This window comes from Astyanax mexicanus, chromosome 14 (genome assembly GCF_023375975.1).
Source record: "Astyanax mexicanus isolate ESR-SI-001 chromosome 14, AstMex3_surface, whole genome shotgun sequence".
Classification (NCBI taxonomy): domain Eukaryota; kingdom Metazoa; phylum Chordata; class Actinopteri; order Characiformes; family Acestrorhamphidae; genus Astyanax; species Astyanax mexicanus.
Window position 1 is genome coordinate 23,474,183 of NC_064421.1, and position 14,786 is coordinate 23,488,968.

At 38.5% G+C, this 14,786-nt stretch overlaps 1 protein-coding gene across 1 annotated transcript in view; it reads right to left on the minus strand.

Moving 5' to 3' along the window:
* The window catches only part of ccdc88c (coiled-coil domain containing 88C), an 88,606-nt gene that overhangs the window by 33,419 nt on the left and 40,401 nt on the right, over positions 1-14,786 (minus strand). The window contains exons 4-12 of the mRNA XM_007252545.4: positions 11,306-11,375; positions 5,000-5,058; positions 4,134-4,217; positions 3,856-3,996; positions 2,965-3,146; positions 2,749-2,830; positions 1,624-1,782; positions 1,220-1,366; positions 970-1,114 (exon numbers count right to left, since the gene is read on the minus strand). Coding sequence (XP_007252607.3) covers positions 970-1,114; positions 1,220-1,366; positions 1,624-1,782; positions 2,749-2,830; positions 2,965-3,146; positions 3,856-3,996; positions 4,134-4,217; positions 5,000-5,058; positions 11,306-11,375 — 1,069 coding nt within the window. The remainder of the gene's footprint in view (positions 1-969; positions 1,115-1,219; positions 1,367-1,623; positions 1,783-2,748; positions 2,831-2,964; positions 3,147-3,855; positions 3,997-4,133; positions 4,218-4,999; positions 5,059-11,305; positions 11,376-14,786) is intronic.

A 14,786-nucleotide genomic window follows, 5' to 3' on the forward strand; every position in this document is an offset into this window, starting at 1 on the left:
TCTAGGAAAAGTTAGTTAAAAGTATTTTTTCAGCATGAAACTTCTTCTGCTTGTCTTCATAAATGTAATCAACATATAATGTAAAAATGGTTCATCTCACATATTTGCAACCACCCCTGCAACCCCCTACATAACATTGCAATGTTATGTTTCAATGTTATGTAAAACTACTGTGTTTTATATGTTGGTCTTTTAAAAGTAATAAAGTATTAAAACATTAAAAAAAGTTTTAACATGTAATTTTTTTTTTTATGAAAAACGTGTGAATTATCCAAATTAAACCATTACCTGTTAGAGGTAAGGAACACCATTGCACTAAATATTGATAGGGTAATTAACAATGGAGTTGGTAATAAAATATTTACACTGCTTGTTAGGATTTTTGATATACAATCATTGTTGCAGTGCCATACACTTAATTTCTCCAAAATGGCAGTAAAATAAAACCTTCTTGACTTTCAGTGCAAATTTATGTATAAATATTGTCCGTGTGTTATCTTGGTTGGAACTTAGGCTAACAGAGGGCTGTTAACACACTGAACTGAGGTTCCCTTGGAATAGCAAACAAATATTACAACCAGCACAAACACACAGACGCTGCAGGACATCTCTTGAAGGCTGGTTTATACTTCTGCAACCAGTTAATGTGCTGTCTACGACATAGATTGCACAAGTGCCCTACACAGCTAGGCGTGTTAGTACTTTGCCTCACTCTGCAGTTTAAGGTGTGGGATGGAACCTGAAGCTTGGTGGACCAATCAAGAAGGATAGTTACATTTCTGGGGAGGTGTACATCAAGCTACGGTGTAGAGTATCTATCTACAGCATAAGCTTATATGACATATAAGTATAAATTGGCCTTAAGTCTGAGGATAGTGGCTGCGAAGGTCACCAACTCCATTAGATACCTCCAACTCCATTTAAAAAAAATGAAATATTACAGCAAGTATCTGAGCCTCTTTGACTGACCTTCATTGACCTCATTGTTCTTAGAAAGCTGCTCCAGCTCCCAGCCCAGGTGAGCAGACTCGTTCATGCTTTGCTTCTGTGAGATCTCCAGTAGCATGTTCTCTTCCAGCAGCTCCTCTAGACGCTTCTTATCACTGTCCCGATCCTACAAAACACAAAAACACACACAGAGAAGGTCACAATCAGCATCCATTCAGCCTTACACACCCACACACACACACACACACACCAACACTCCCTCAGTACTCACAATCTCCATATCGTGCAGTTTGGAGCGCAGGTGGAGGTTCTCCTTCTCTAGCTCATGCAGCTTGTCAGAGCGCCCCCTAGCTGTGCTCAGCTGCTCCTCCAGCATGGCCTTAGTCTCGAGCAGAGTCATATTGTCCTCTCTGAGCTCCTACAGAGGGATAAGAATAGATAAAGGAACGATGTGAAAAAAAAACAGCATTAAAATGAGATGCAGAATAAAAGAACAAGCCAGACACTCGTCACTAACAGCTGTGAAGTCTTAAAGCTTCAAGGCTGCCCAACACTGACAGCAGGGGTTCCTATTGGACAGCTGACAGCACACTAGAATCCTACTGTTACTCGTGGCTGTCATTTAACTCAAAAAGCATCATTTTAAGATAGCAGCACAATGAGCAATGAGGTTACCTCCACGCGGGCCTTGTAGAAGTGAACATCGTGCAGCTTCTCTTTGAACCGAGCCAGTTCTGTCTCGAGTCTGTCTACTCTCCCAGCACGCTCCCTCAGAGCATCCACTTCATCCCGATATGCTCGAACTGACCGTGCCTCGGCCAGCAGCTGAGTGTTCTGAATATAAACAGATGAGTTTAGCATACTTCAATTTCAATTCAGTTTTGTTACTTAAACAAAAACAAAAAAAAAAAACATGCATAACCACTAGTATGCTGAACCATGGCAAGTTCATAACAAAGATTAAAATAATTTAATATAATAATAATAATAATAATAATAATAATAATCCAGTTTCTCTCCTTTGTATCCCTACTTCTTGTTTTTGAGTGTAACCCCTAAGAACTAGGACAACCTACTCAAAATGTGGGTTGAACCCTCCATTCCTGCACGCATCCTTTGGATTACAAACCTACATGATATTGCTCGTTTGGACTGTACCACGACTAATATTAATAAGGCTAAAGCAAAAACATTTATATCCTGGTCGCAATCTGCAAAAATTGTTAAAATTGATGAGAACCTAGGAAGTTTACATTACATATATGTTATATGGCGATAATATATAACTTAATGGTAGTTTTAAGTAGTGTTTTTCTGTCCTACCTATTTTATCAAATTTTTGCATGTGCTAATCCTCTGACTACCAAACTGTAAGTGTTAATATCGATTTCATGCGTTGCAGTTATTTAGTAGCAATCATTAATTCTGTAATAAGAGTTGTGAAGAAGCTAACAGACATATCTTTGGGCAATGCTTTTTTGTTCCAGTGTGTTATTTCTGTACACTCTGTTGAAATAAAAAATTAGGATATAAAAAAAAATTGGGACAACCCTTCAAGATGCCGACACAGATATATAACAGTGCAGCACTAAAGTTCAGCAAACCTAGCTGCTGATTAACCCCTAAGAATTGGGACAACATACTCAAAATGCTTTAAACCTGCTTTAAATATTCTTTCCGTCCAGACTAACAATAATCAAGACACTCCACCTATAAGCGTGCATGTGCAAAAGAGAGGGATATGGCTAAGGGGTAGTGCTAAAGAATGAAATAGGATTGGGCCCAAATGAGCACACTAACCTCTTGCTTCAACTTCTGCATCTCCACATCCAGCCTGTCTAATTCATTCTTGGTGTCTATCAAATGCTCCGTCTTCTCCTCTCTGTGTAGAAAAGATTAAATATTTTAGATAACCTTTAAACAAAGCATCAAAATATGCGTATGCTATGCGTAGCTAAACCTAGGCAAGGCAGACATTGATATCATCCACAGAAAGACAGTGCTCCTGCTGCTCACAGTTCTTGTCGAGATCGGCGCAGTTTAGCCTTGGTATCGGCGAGCTCCACTGCCAGGTGCTGGCGGTCTTCTTTTGAAAGCACAGCGAGCTGGGAGGATCTCTCAGGGCTGGAGAAGTTCACAGGGCTGGGGGGCTGCAGGGATTGCAGATAATCCCTCTCCTGGGTCAGCTCCAAGACCAGCTAACATAACACAAGCAGAGCACATCACATTCAGTCAGATGTCAGATTTAGTTAAAGCTCTTCTTTTACTATTACTGGCTTTTGAGACTTGGTCCAGTCGTCCAGAGGAGGTTAAAGCCTCAGTATAGCTGTGAATTATAGCTATAATTATAGCAGTATAGCTCGTTCCACCTTATGTAACACATGTGATGCTAATGACAATAAAGTCTCCTTGAATCCTTGAAATCAATTATTTAGGTAGCCTAGGTATAGAAGTTATAGTTGCCAGGTATTGACAAAATTCTGAAATTAAGAATGTAATATTTCCAGGAACAAAGAAAAACAACAGATACATTTTGAAGCTTCAGCACAGATATAAATGAATTGTTAAGGAAGTCTAGGTTTAGTCCTATAATGATGTGACAAATGTTGTTGGACAGGAACTATAACTAATCATGTCTCATTACCTTTGTCATGAATAGGGCTGCAACTAATTATGATTTTTGTAGTCGACTAATCTTATGATTATTTTTTTGATTAGTTGATTAGTCAACAATTATTTCTGCCATGTCCTCCATCTCTAAAAACAATAGAAACATTTAAGAGGCATTTAAACGTCTGGATGTTGTTTAAATGTGGAAAGTACTGATATTTAGTCATTAAATATGCAATCTGATATGTTTGGGCACTCTTGGAGACACAAACTAAGTTGACTTATAATGCATGTTACCTCTGAGCACTCATCCCGCTCATCAATGAGTTTGCGGAGGTGAAAGGCCATGTTGCGGGAGAGAGGGTCCAGCTCCTCAGCAGGCAGCTCCCCCACTTCCAGCCACTGCAGGTCCAGAACATTCTCCTGGTTGTGGGTTACCTACACAGAAAGAGATTTAGAAAGAAAGAGAGAGAGAGAAAGAGAGAGAGAGAGAGAGAGAGAGAGTGTCTCATTTACCAAAATCTCCTATAGTTAGTCTATATTTACTGTGAGTGTGAATTCAAAAGGACCCAAACCTCTTGGATATGGGAGACGATGGCTGCTTGCGTTTCAATGTCTAGCAGCTTAATCTTCTCAATGATCTCCTCTTTACGCTCACACTGGAGAGAAAAGGAGAGACAAACAGTTTGAGAGAAAGGAAAAGTAAAAGAGAAAGAAAGGGATGAGTGCTACAACACACAGACAAGTCTGGTTCTGCCATGTGTTTTCTTGCAGATGTTGCAGCTTGCCTGTATTTTACTGAGGGTAGCTTAGCATTCCTGACTGGATTTAATGACAGTGATGATGATGATGATGATGATGATGATTAGCCTGATAAATGCTTTATGTGAGATAAAAGGGCTGAAGAAGTCAGACACTTTGGTCTTCACTGCATAAGAGATTAAAAAAAAAAAAAAGGATAACATGAGAGAAGCTCTTTCTTAACGCTGTATTAAAGCTGCACTGCAGAATTTCAAAACAAATCCAGTGTTTAAAGGCAATTCAGTCTATCCATGCTGTTTACAGTCTATGCAGAGAGAACAGGAAAAACCTGAGGAGTCAGAGTGGGAGTGAAAAGAGAGAGAGAGAGAGGGGGGGGGGGTAGCTGGGAAAAAACAGGACTTTGTGTTTGGCGTGAGAGATAAAAAGATAGAGCTGGAAACAGCTGGGACCTGCACAGAGCAGAAATCAGCCTCTTCCACACAAAACAATCTCAGCTGAGGTGTGCAGGTGAGGCTATAAGCAGACAGATTTATGAATCACTATTAGTGAAAATCAGAGTGTGTGTTTGTGTGTGTTCAATTAGAAAGGGGGAAAAGGGCAGGCATGTTGAGGCAGGGTGATTTCAGTGCCGCTTCCTGATTTGCGGGTGTGTGTGCACACGGCAAAAGGCTCAGCTTACCTGAACAGCGCAGCCTAGGAGCAGCAGTAGCAGCCTCTTCATCTCCTCCATGCTCTTTCCTGCAGAACAGAGCAGATCATCAGCAAGTAGCTTATACACAAATCAAACTACTCTACAAAACCCTGGAGAAGGAGAAAGCAACAAAGACCCAAATGGAGTGGGTCCATTGCTGTTGTTCCAATGATTGCAAAAGCCTGCTTATCTAACATTTCCTCAGAAATTTCCCTGGAAACTCTATTGAATGGGATTTTATCTAGCCCGAGGCTGCTGTTACCATCTCTATTTTTGGGATCATTACTAAGGTCATTATTAAGGACTAATGCTGGAATAATAATAAAAAAAAGACCAATAATAAAAAAACAACACCTCTTCACATTAAAAATGCATTAGATAATATTTTTAATATTATTGGATTTAGAAGAAACAATGAATGTATGCAAATGTTCTTCCATACCCAAAGTGTTTGTAAGGTAGACAGTTGTCTTCCTCTGAACAGTTCCAAGCTGAACTGCTTGAATATTTGCACCAGGAGTGGCATAAAGTTATCCAAAATCAGTGTGTAAGACTGGTGGAGTTAATCCACCAAATATTGATTTCTGAACTCTTAAAACTTTATGAGTATGAACTTGATTTATTTGCATTATTTGAGGTCTGAAAGGTCTGCATCTTTTTTGTTATTTCAGCCATTTCTCATTTTCTGCAAATACATGCTTTAAATGACGATTGTTTTATTTTAAATTTGGGAGAAATGTTGTCTGTAGTTTATAAAATAAAACAACAATGTTCATTTTACTCAAACATATACCTATAAATAGAAAAATCAGAGAAACTGATTCAGAAACTGAAGTGGTCTCTTCATTTTGTCCAGAGCTATCATGTTACTAACCATAACATTTTAGGTACATAAATGTTTTTTGTACCAAAGACCCAGTTGCTTCCTAATTCTGCTTCTGATTAAGACCATGTTCTACCAGTTAATCCCTGATGACAGTGTTCTGAAGCCCCCTGCTTCACACAGCAGCCCTGCAGCCACAGGCTCTGTGCCACATATATTAATCAGTCCTGGCCCATTATTACTGGGTCAGTCTGCATACTGTACCACACACGGTTCACTGCATTCACTCTTTCACCCTGCAGCTTTCTCTTTCAAGTGTCACCACACATTTTGCTTCATCGCACAGTTTACTGGTGACACTCCTCAGAGACATTATTAATGAGGAGACCAGTCACAGGTGTAAACATGATTTTGATTTCTCATAACACCCAACTCTACTTACATTTAAATATTAAGTTCAAACTGCAACAAAAATCACAGGGAATATTTTTGCAGATTGCTGAGGAGTGGCATAAAGTTATCCAAAAGCAGTGTGTAAGACTGATGGAGGAGAACATGCCAAGATGTATGAAAACTGTGATTAAAAACCAGAGTTATTTCACCAAATATTGATTTCTGAACTCTTAAAACTTTATGAAAATTAACGTGTTTTCTTTGAATTATTTGAGGTCTAAAAGCTCAATCTTTTTTGTTATTTCAGACATTTTTCAGGTTCTGCAAATACATGCTCTAAATTACAATATTTTTATTTGGAATTTGGGACAAATGTCTGTATTTTATAGAATAAAACAACAATGTTTATTTTACTCAAACATATACCTTTAAATAGCAAATGGATTCAGAGTGGTCTCAATTTTTTCCAGAGCTGTTTTCCCTCTGGTTTAGTGACCTAAAATATACTTTAAAATGAATGAAGACATACATAAACAATAATTCCCTCAAACATGCTGATTCTAACACTTTATTGTGATGCCAAAATGACAAAAAGTCAGACACCAACCTGTTGATGCAGAATGTAAATCAATTTAAAACGCAAATCTTAACTTATGAATCTATCTTTGTTTATGTAACCTGACTGTATAAAATTACAGGGATTAAACTAATGAAGTGTGTGTATGTGTATTGGGGTTGGTGTGTTTTTGGTGTGTGTTTTTCCTGCCCATGTGCTTTGGACTAACACTCTGGAGAGTACAGGAGGGAGTTGTCATGGCGACTGTGCCCTGCCCTGCCCCACAGCGTACCCCATTATACAGAGAAGAGAGGAGCTCTCTGCAGTGGAGCTGAAGTACTGTTCACTGTTACTGCCACCTCTCCAACTATCACTTCACCCGAGAACACAGAGACGCCAATAACTCTGATGTGATTGCATGAACACGCATTTAGGCTTGTGCCTTAATGTACAAAGAAAATCCCACCCAAACAATTTCCTTAGGGATGTTTAATTTACGTAAACACACGTCAGTTTTGAATCATTTTCTAAAGTGTGCTTGAACGTCTTTATTATAATTGGAAATAATGTCTCACACACACAAAAATGCAGGATGGAAATTTTGCCGATGATTATGATGAGGTTACACTTATATAGCACCTTTTCAGACACCCAAAGGTGCTTTACAATCACACTACACAAACTCATTTACACTCAGCACTCATCAAACACACACCAATGAGAAGCAGCAGCCGACTTGCGCACGGCATACTCTTAACCAGAAACGACTGTCCACCTCGAGGGTACTGCTTCGAGCACTAAATGGTAGGAAATCAGAGTCCCCAGTGGAAACTCACACAGACATTGGGAGAGCATGGAAACATAACCCTGATAGGGACTTGAACCCAAGACCCCAGCACTGGCAAGCAAACATGCTAACCACTAATCCACTAAGAAAATACAAAAAAATAAGTTTCTTTGAAAATACAAAAAAATAAGTGTCTTTGATTTTACCCAATTAAAAAAATCCCTGGAATATAATCAAAAGAAAGATGGATGATCACAAGAAGTCAAACCAAGCTGAACTGCTTGAGGAGTGGAATAAAGTTATCCAAAAGCAGTGTGTAAGACTAGTGGAGGAGAACATGCCAAGATGCATGAAAACTGTAATAAAAAACCCAAGGTTACTCCACCAAATATTGATTTCTGAACTCTTAAAACTTTATGAATACGACAGCACACTTAAGGTCAGGGCACAAAACACAATATATACTTTTTTTTAGGCATTAGTAAAAAAATTGCTCTGGGTCGTCCTTTTCCAATCACCCAACAACAACAGAACGCCCAATTCATGTACACCAATCCTTTCAGCCATGTTTATTATTCCACGTAGCTCTTTCCATCTCAATGGATTTCCCTTCCACAGATAAAGTTATAAGTTTCATAAAAAAAAAAAAAAAAAAAAAAACATTGCATTGAACCATGACGCATGGTTCACATTAACTAATACTACTTTATAAAAAACAATGTGTCAATAACTAGGCTTTGTGTGCCTTTATCTAATGGCAACCACCTGTTAACCTCATAATTCCAAATCTAATCTCATTAATTGTAACCATTTTCCAACTAGCTCTTAATGAAGTTGTTTAAGAAATAGTTAATTACTTTGTTTAACCTGCACTGTGGGTGTTAACCTGCTGGATCATAAAAAAATAAATAAATAAAAAAAAAAAACAGTACAAATGTCTCGATTAGTAATCGATTACTAATACTAAAAACTGTGTCATAAGCCAACTAAACATACAATGTTCAAGAGGAGCTGGAGCTGTGTGGAGGGTCAAGACTGGAAATTCTAGGCTACCTGCCTTCGTTGTATTCGAGAGGCATATCTCGCATATCTCAGATGCTTCATGATAATCCATCACATGAAGCAAATGAAGCTGCAGGAGCATCTGTGATAACACTATTTTGAGCCCCTGCAGGAACCTGCATGCAAAACCTGCATGCGTCAGACTCTCAGACACAGGGAAGCTCCAAACAGACAACAGATCAAACGCAGCCAGGGGCCAATCCACCCCAAGCGTCATCCTGCTGATCTAAATCATACCACAACAACCTGCAACAACGGAGCTTCAATGACCTGCTCTGTTTTAAGCATTTACTGTGGTCAGAGATATGGTAACAGGTAGAGAACAGGAGGGTGGAAGGATCAGGTTCAGCAGGAAATGGACACTGTCCAAATATTTGTGGACACCCTTTCACTTTCAATGAATTAATTCAGCTCTATGCAAAGTGACACAAAAAGCTTGTCTAGTCTCTGCAGAGAAGACCTGCAACTAAAATAGCACCATATGGAGCAAATAAGCACAAACCTGTAGGCACCATGCTTAATGAAAGGAGTGGGCAAGGTGTGGTTAGTTCCCCAGTATTGAGCTGTGGAGCAGTGGAAGAACTGTGTTCTCTGGAATGATGGTGCTCCATCCAATACTTTTGGGGTGAACCGTGGATGAGGTGAGGTGGTCATTCAACATCTTACAAAATCCTCACAGCAATGCTCTGAAATCTAATAGAAGCCTTACTTGGACAGTAAGGAGGGTTACTCCAAGAAAAGCAAACTACCCATATTTTTCGCACTATAAAGCGCACTTAAATTCCTTCAATTCTCCCAAAAATAGGTAAGCCTTGTGTATGAATTTTACAAGTCAGGTTGTAAGGAGCAGTAAAGCCACTCTGCTAAAGTACAGTGTTACACAGTAACGTTTCAATTAAGTTCTCCATCACCGGGGCGGAAATAGCATTAGCCACTAAACGCTATTTCCCCTTTTAGAGGTGAGTATTACTGGCCCGTAGCCTGCTGCTAACTGCTGGGGCAGTATTACTATTACCCGCTAATGGTTAGCCGCTAATGCTAATGCTCCAGCCTTAGTGCTGGAGAGATTCAGGATTCTAAGCTTACTGTAAATAAACTAAAGCGTTTTAACTTTACTTAACTAAGTTAGCTAGCTAGCCCCACCACCACCTGGTGACGAGATATCCACAGTGTAGGATGATAAATGACATTATTATAATTATTAAAGACTGATACTTGTAAGCATTTTCTAAGCTGAACTGTTGAAGTTGTCATCAGTTGCTGATAAATCCAGGAGTCTCTCTGCTGCTATCTGATCGAGCCAGCGACATGTCAACAGCAGGGCCTGCAATCAGCACTCAGTCTGAATCTGGCACTCACAGCTCTTTCCTCCAGCCTTTCCCTGCTTCCTCCAGCCATTATGAGCCTGAAACATGTGCTTCCTTCCCCTCAGAAGCAGAGTTCAGGCCTGCAGGTGAGAGCCTGTTTTTGACTGTTGAACTGCCAGCGAGGGAGGAGGCAGGTCCGGCACGATACTGACCTTGAGAAAAAGCAACCTAAGGACTTTCGTTATCTTCTGGGAGAGTCATCAAGCACCCTCAGTCTCACTTAGAGCGTTTTCAAACTTCCTGAATAAATAAACTGCAATCAGAACTGATTCTGGGATCAAATAGGGGAGGAACTAATTATCGTTGGTTTGTTTCACAAACAAGAACTTTTTGTGGATTGATTGCACAATTGCATACGTCAGTTTTAGGCCGTTTACTGCTTTTGTTAATTTTATTGGTTACCTCGCTTCAGTTCTTGCACAGTGTGAGTTAGTTATTTCAGGCATGTATTATTATACTGATGAAAGTAACATGATAATTAAAAGCATCATGTTATTAACCAAAATTAACCAATCACATGCTCCTAAACCTGACGTGTTCCGCACCAAAATCCGATTGCGAACCCAAAACCATAGACCAGAGATTGGTACAGCCCTGGTCTCAGCCTTGAAAGCTGCATCACTTAACCAAACATTTAGAGTCCATGCGACAAGTGCATCGAAGTCCGCAAAAAAAGGCTAGTGTAAAAGTGTAGTTCACTAAAAATCAGATTTGTAGCTGAGGGGGCTCATCCCTCCTCCTGGAGATCTACCACCCTGTAAATTTCAGATCTAACACACACCAATTTTGTGGGGTGGCTGATGGAAGAGTGGTAGATCACTTTAAAACCAGCAATAAACCACCCATTCTTTAGGCCAAATCAGCCCAAAGATTGTAGTGACATCAAATCAGCTTATTTGCATTCTCCCATAAGCCTCCATGGAAAAGGAAATGTTTAATATCTGTCATTCTGATGGACCATTTTAAACCTAGTTAACTCATTGTTTTTGTTCCATTATGCCCAATTCATTGTAATTCACCTAAATCACAATTTTGTCTTTAAAAGTGGCCTATAGTCAGCATACTTTGGTCAAGGATAAAATATCTGACATTTAATTACAAGGGACATCCCACAATTAAAACACCAGTCAACACATATGTTTCCATCTGCTCTACAGGCTTAAATCAATATAGATTAAATGCTAATATAAAAAATATAGAAGAAAATAATTTTGTTTTCTCAGTATATCTTCTTTAAAAAGTCAATTGACATCATCGACATTACAGCCAATCCAAATGCAGGGAAAAAAAACAGTTTGTTTACAACCTGACAAAGGATCCTTGGCGATGGTCAGCACATTGGGTAAGGTCATCAAAATGAGCTGCTGGAGATTCTCCTGCGCAAAAAAAGAGAAAAAAAAAGGAGAAAATGGCATTAACTCTGACCCACAACAAAGACAACTTACATTTTGTAAAAACAAATTTAATCAAGAAATACTCTGGAAAAAAAGAGAGCACTTTGGTTTCTAAAAACAGTTTCTCTGATTTTACTATTTATAGACATGTATTTGAGTAAAATGAACGTTGCTGTTTTATTCTATACAATATGGACAACACTTCTCCCAAATTATAAATAAAATATTGTCATTTAGAGCATTTATTTTCAGAAAATGAGAAATAGCTGAAATCACAAAAAAGATGCAGAGCTTTCAGGACCTCAAATAATGCAAAGAAAACAATTTCACATTCTTAAAGTTTTAAAAGTTCAGAAATCAATATTTGGTGGAATAACCCTGGTTTGGCATGTTCTCCTCCACCAGTCTTACACACTGCTTTTGGATAATTTTATGTCACTCCTGGTGCAAAAATTCAAGCTGTTCAGTTTAGTTTGATGACTTGTGATCATCAATCTTCCTCTTAATTATATTCTTGATTATATTATAGTTTTCAATTTGGTAAAATCAAAGAAACTTAATTTTTAAGAGATCCCTTATTTTTCCAGAGCTGTATGTTTTATTAAGCAGCTCCGTGGCTGCCAAAGTTTATCCTCCTTCACTGTCAGAGGAGCGATCTACAAGTAGAGGTCATGCTAGGCCAGCAGGATGAAACCTCCACTGGCGTGGAATGAGTGCAGCAGAGCTGTGTGGAGGATTAGACAGGACTGGCGCAGGCTCAGGCCAGCAGGGGAGATGACTGAAGCACCATGAAAAACACCAGCTGAGGTCATAAAGCAGGATCAGCAGTAAGGTGGGAACCGACAAACTCTGCTTCAGACAGAAAGACAGACAGACGGACAGGAAACCCTGCTGGGAATGGCAGGCATTAGCAGGCCTGTGTGAGGACAGGAACTCTTCATGATCAACAGAAACCAACAATTCCAGCCTGGGGTGATAGAAACAGGATGGGCTGGGCTGCACTCTCAGAGAATACAAAGATGGAATAACGAGTGCCTTCAATACAGTACAAATGTACAGAAAGTCCAGGCTTCTAGCATGCAAACACTGCGTTCCTGAAGAAACCTGAGACGGAGTGTGTGTATGTACACACGTGTCCCAGTGGACCTAACCTCAAAGACAATGGCCTCCGTGGCAACCAAAAGCAACACTCAGTCTACACAATAGACAAGACCTAACAGGCTCATATGACCTTAACCCCTCATTCCAACGCATACGAATACTGAGATAGGGGCAGTAACAAGGCCAATACAACGATTCAGGCAGAACAGGAGCTCTGTCTCTATACACAGTGCATGGGTGTGGCAGAACGCAGTAAAGAATAAGTATTCACTGAATCTGAAAGTTAGGATGTGGAGCATTATGCCACAGAAGTGAAAGAACATCAAAACATTGCAATATCAGGACATTGTGAATTGTGGAAACGTTAAAATGCAATGACTGAGAATGCGGGCTTGTCTCAGCTTATCAAAAGCATCATAGTGTTAAAGGTATTATAACTGGTTAACTATATATCCCTTAAAGAATAACCTTTGTGTTAATCTGCTTTTAGGGAATCCAACTTTAACCTAAAGTGCTGTGTAGAACAGCACCACCGAAGAAGCACATACAACACTAGCCAGTTAGCATAACAAGCTAACCCACTGGAGTGACAGTAGGTCAACACTCTGGAGTCAAACGCTCTTCTCACTCTGTCCTATCTGAAGAGAAATGGAGTACAGTACTTTATCTGAGGAGCTCCTGCTGCTGTTTCTTACTGTAGGAGTGTTTTTATCCAAGTGAAATAGAAAGTAACTATAGCCCTTTTAAATATATTAATACTCTAGCCTGAAGGATGTATTTGTTAACTAAAGAAACAAGGGAACTGTGGCTGATTTTAATAATGTAATGACTCTAATGGCTTCAATAATAGCTTATTGTAAATTGATATATGAACTTGTGTCTTACTTATGCAACAGAACATTTTAGAAATGTTTCTTTGAATACTTAAACATTGAGTATTTTAGGGCCATTTATAATTACTGAATAGTTTAGTTTACTGAACTATTTAAAACATTTCATTTTTTTTAAAAAGGAAGCAGTGTTAAAGTTGTTGGTGTATTTCTTTTTTAAGGTCTATTTGTTTAAATTCTTCAGCTGTTTTTCTGCTAATGAAGTCAGATTTTTTATATATATTTAGTAATTTTGTAGGACAAAGTAAACCCAATAGTAATCAAAGCCTTAACATTATATTTATATTATAAATACTCCAAACAGTAAAGTCACAAACCTATATAAAAGCTATTTTTCATTGTTTTATAATAATAATAAAAACACTGTGATATACTGTGAAACCATCAGAATCTTAAAAAAATACAGTGATACATTTTTGGCCATACCGCCCAGCATTAATATGGATATTATTTGGAATAATACTTTCATGCCACCATTCAGTGTTTCTGAAATACTGATCTGCTCAGATAATCATACTATAGCTTCATTCTGTAGCTTATAATGAACAATGGAATTGGAACACAATACTAAAATTTCACTAACCTCCCCTCAATTTAGCTGCATCTGATGCAGCATTTAATTTAGACTCCAGTTAAGGTGCATTAGAGCCCCCTTGGGTAATTGAGGTTGAGGTAGCTTTGTCCATTAGAGCAAAACTAGATTACTTTGACAGCTCTACACAGAAAAATCACACCCTATTAGAGCTGCCTCAGCTCCACTATAAGTTACCAGCTTAACTATGCTGAGCTAAACTTTGTGCTACAAGGAAAGATTTATAATACTAGAATACTGTTGAGTTATAGTTTTAACCTAATATTACACCGCTGGAATTGTGTTATAAGTCTTGTTAGACTTTTTTTAAATTCATAAGCTAGAGAGTTTATTAAAAAATCAAATAAAACAATTTGACTGTTACGGGGTTCAATACAGACAATGGCACAATGTTGTTTTTATTATTATTTTTTATTATTTTATTAACTTATTTTGTATTATTTTAAGAAACTGTAAGCGCTCAAAATATAAAATTTTAGAGTGCTATACACTACCTTGGTTTTTACATTTTTGTTAAGTAACTGAGTAAACGTTAGCATGAGGCCTTCTTTGTTTCTATTTAGTTAAATCTGCTTCAACAAGACAGTCCAGCTCAGCAGCATAACATTCCTAACTGAAAACTTACCGTTATGCAGTGAGCGTAAACAAAGAACACGACAAATACAATTTATTAATAGTTTGAACAGATCTTTGCAATCATGCAAAGCCAGTCTAACTTCACACAGGATCTGAAATCAGTTATTTAAGACTTATGGACACAGAAAGAGAGAAAGTGACAGAAAATAGATTTAATCAGTTTATCTGATTTAG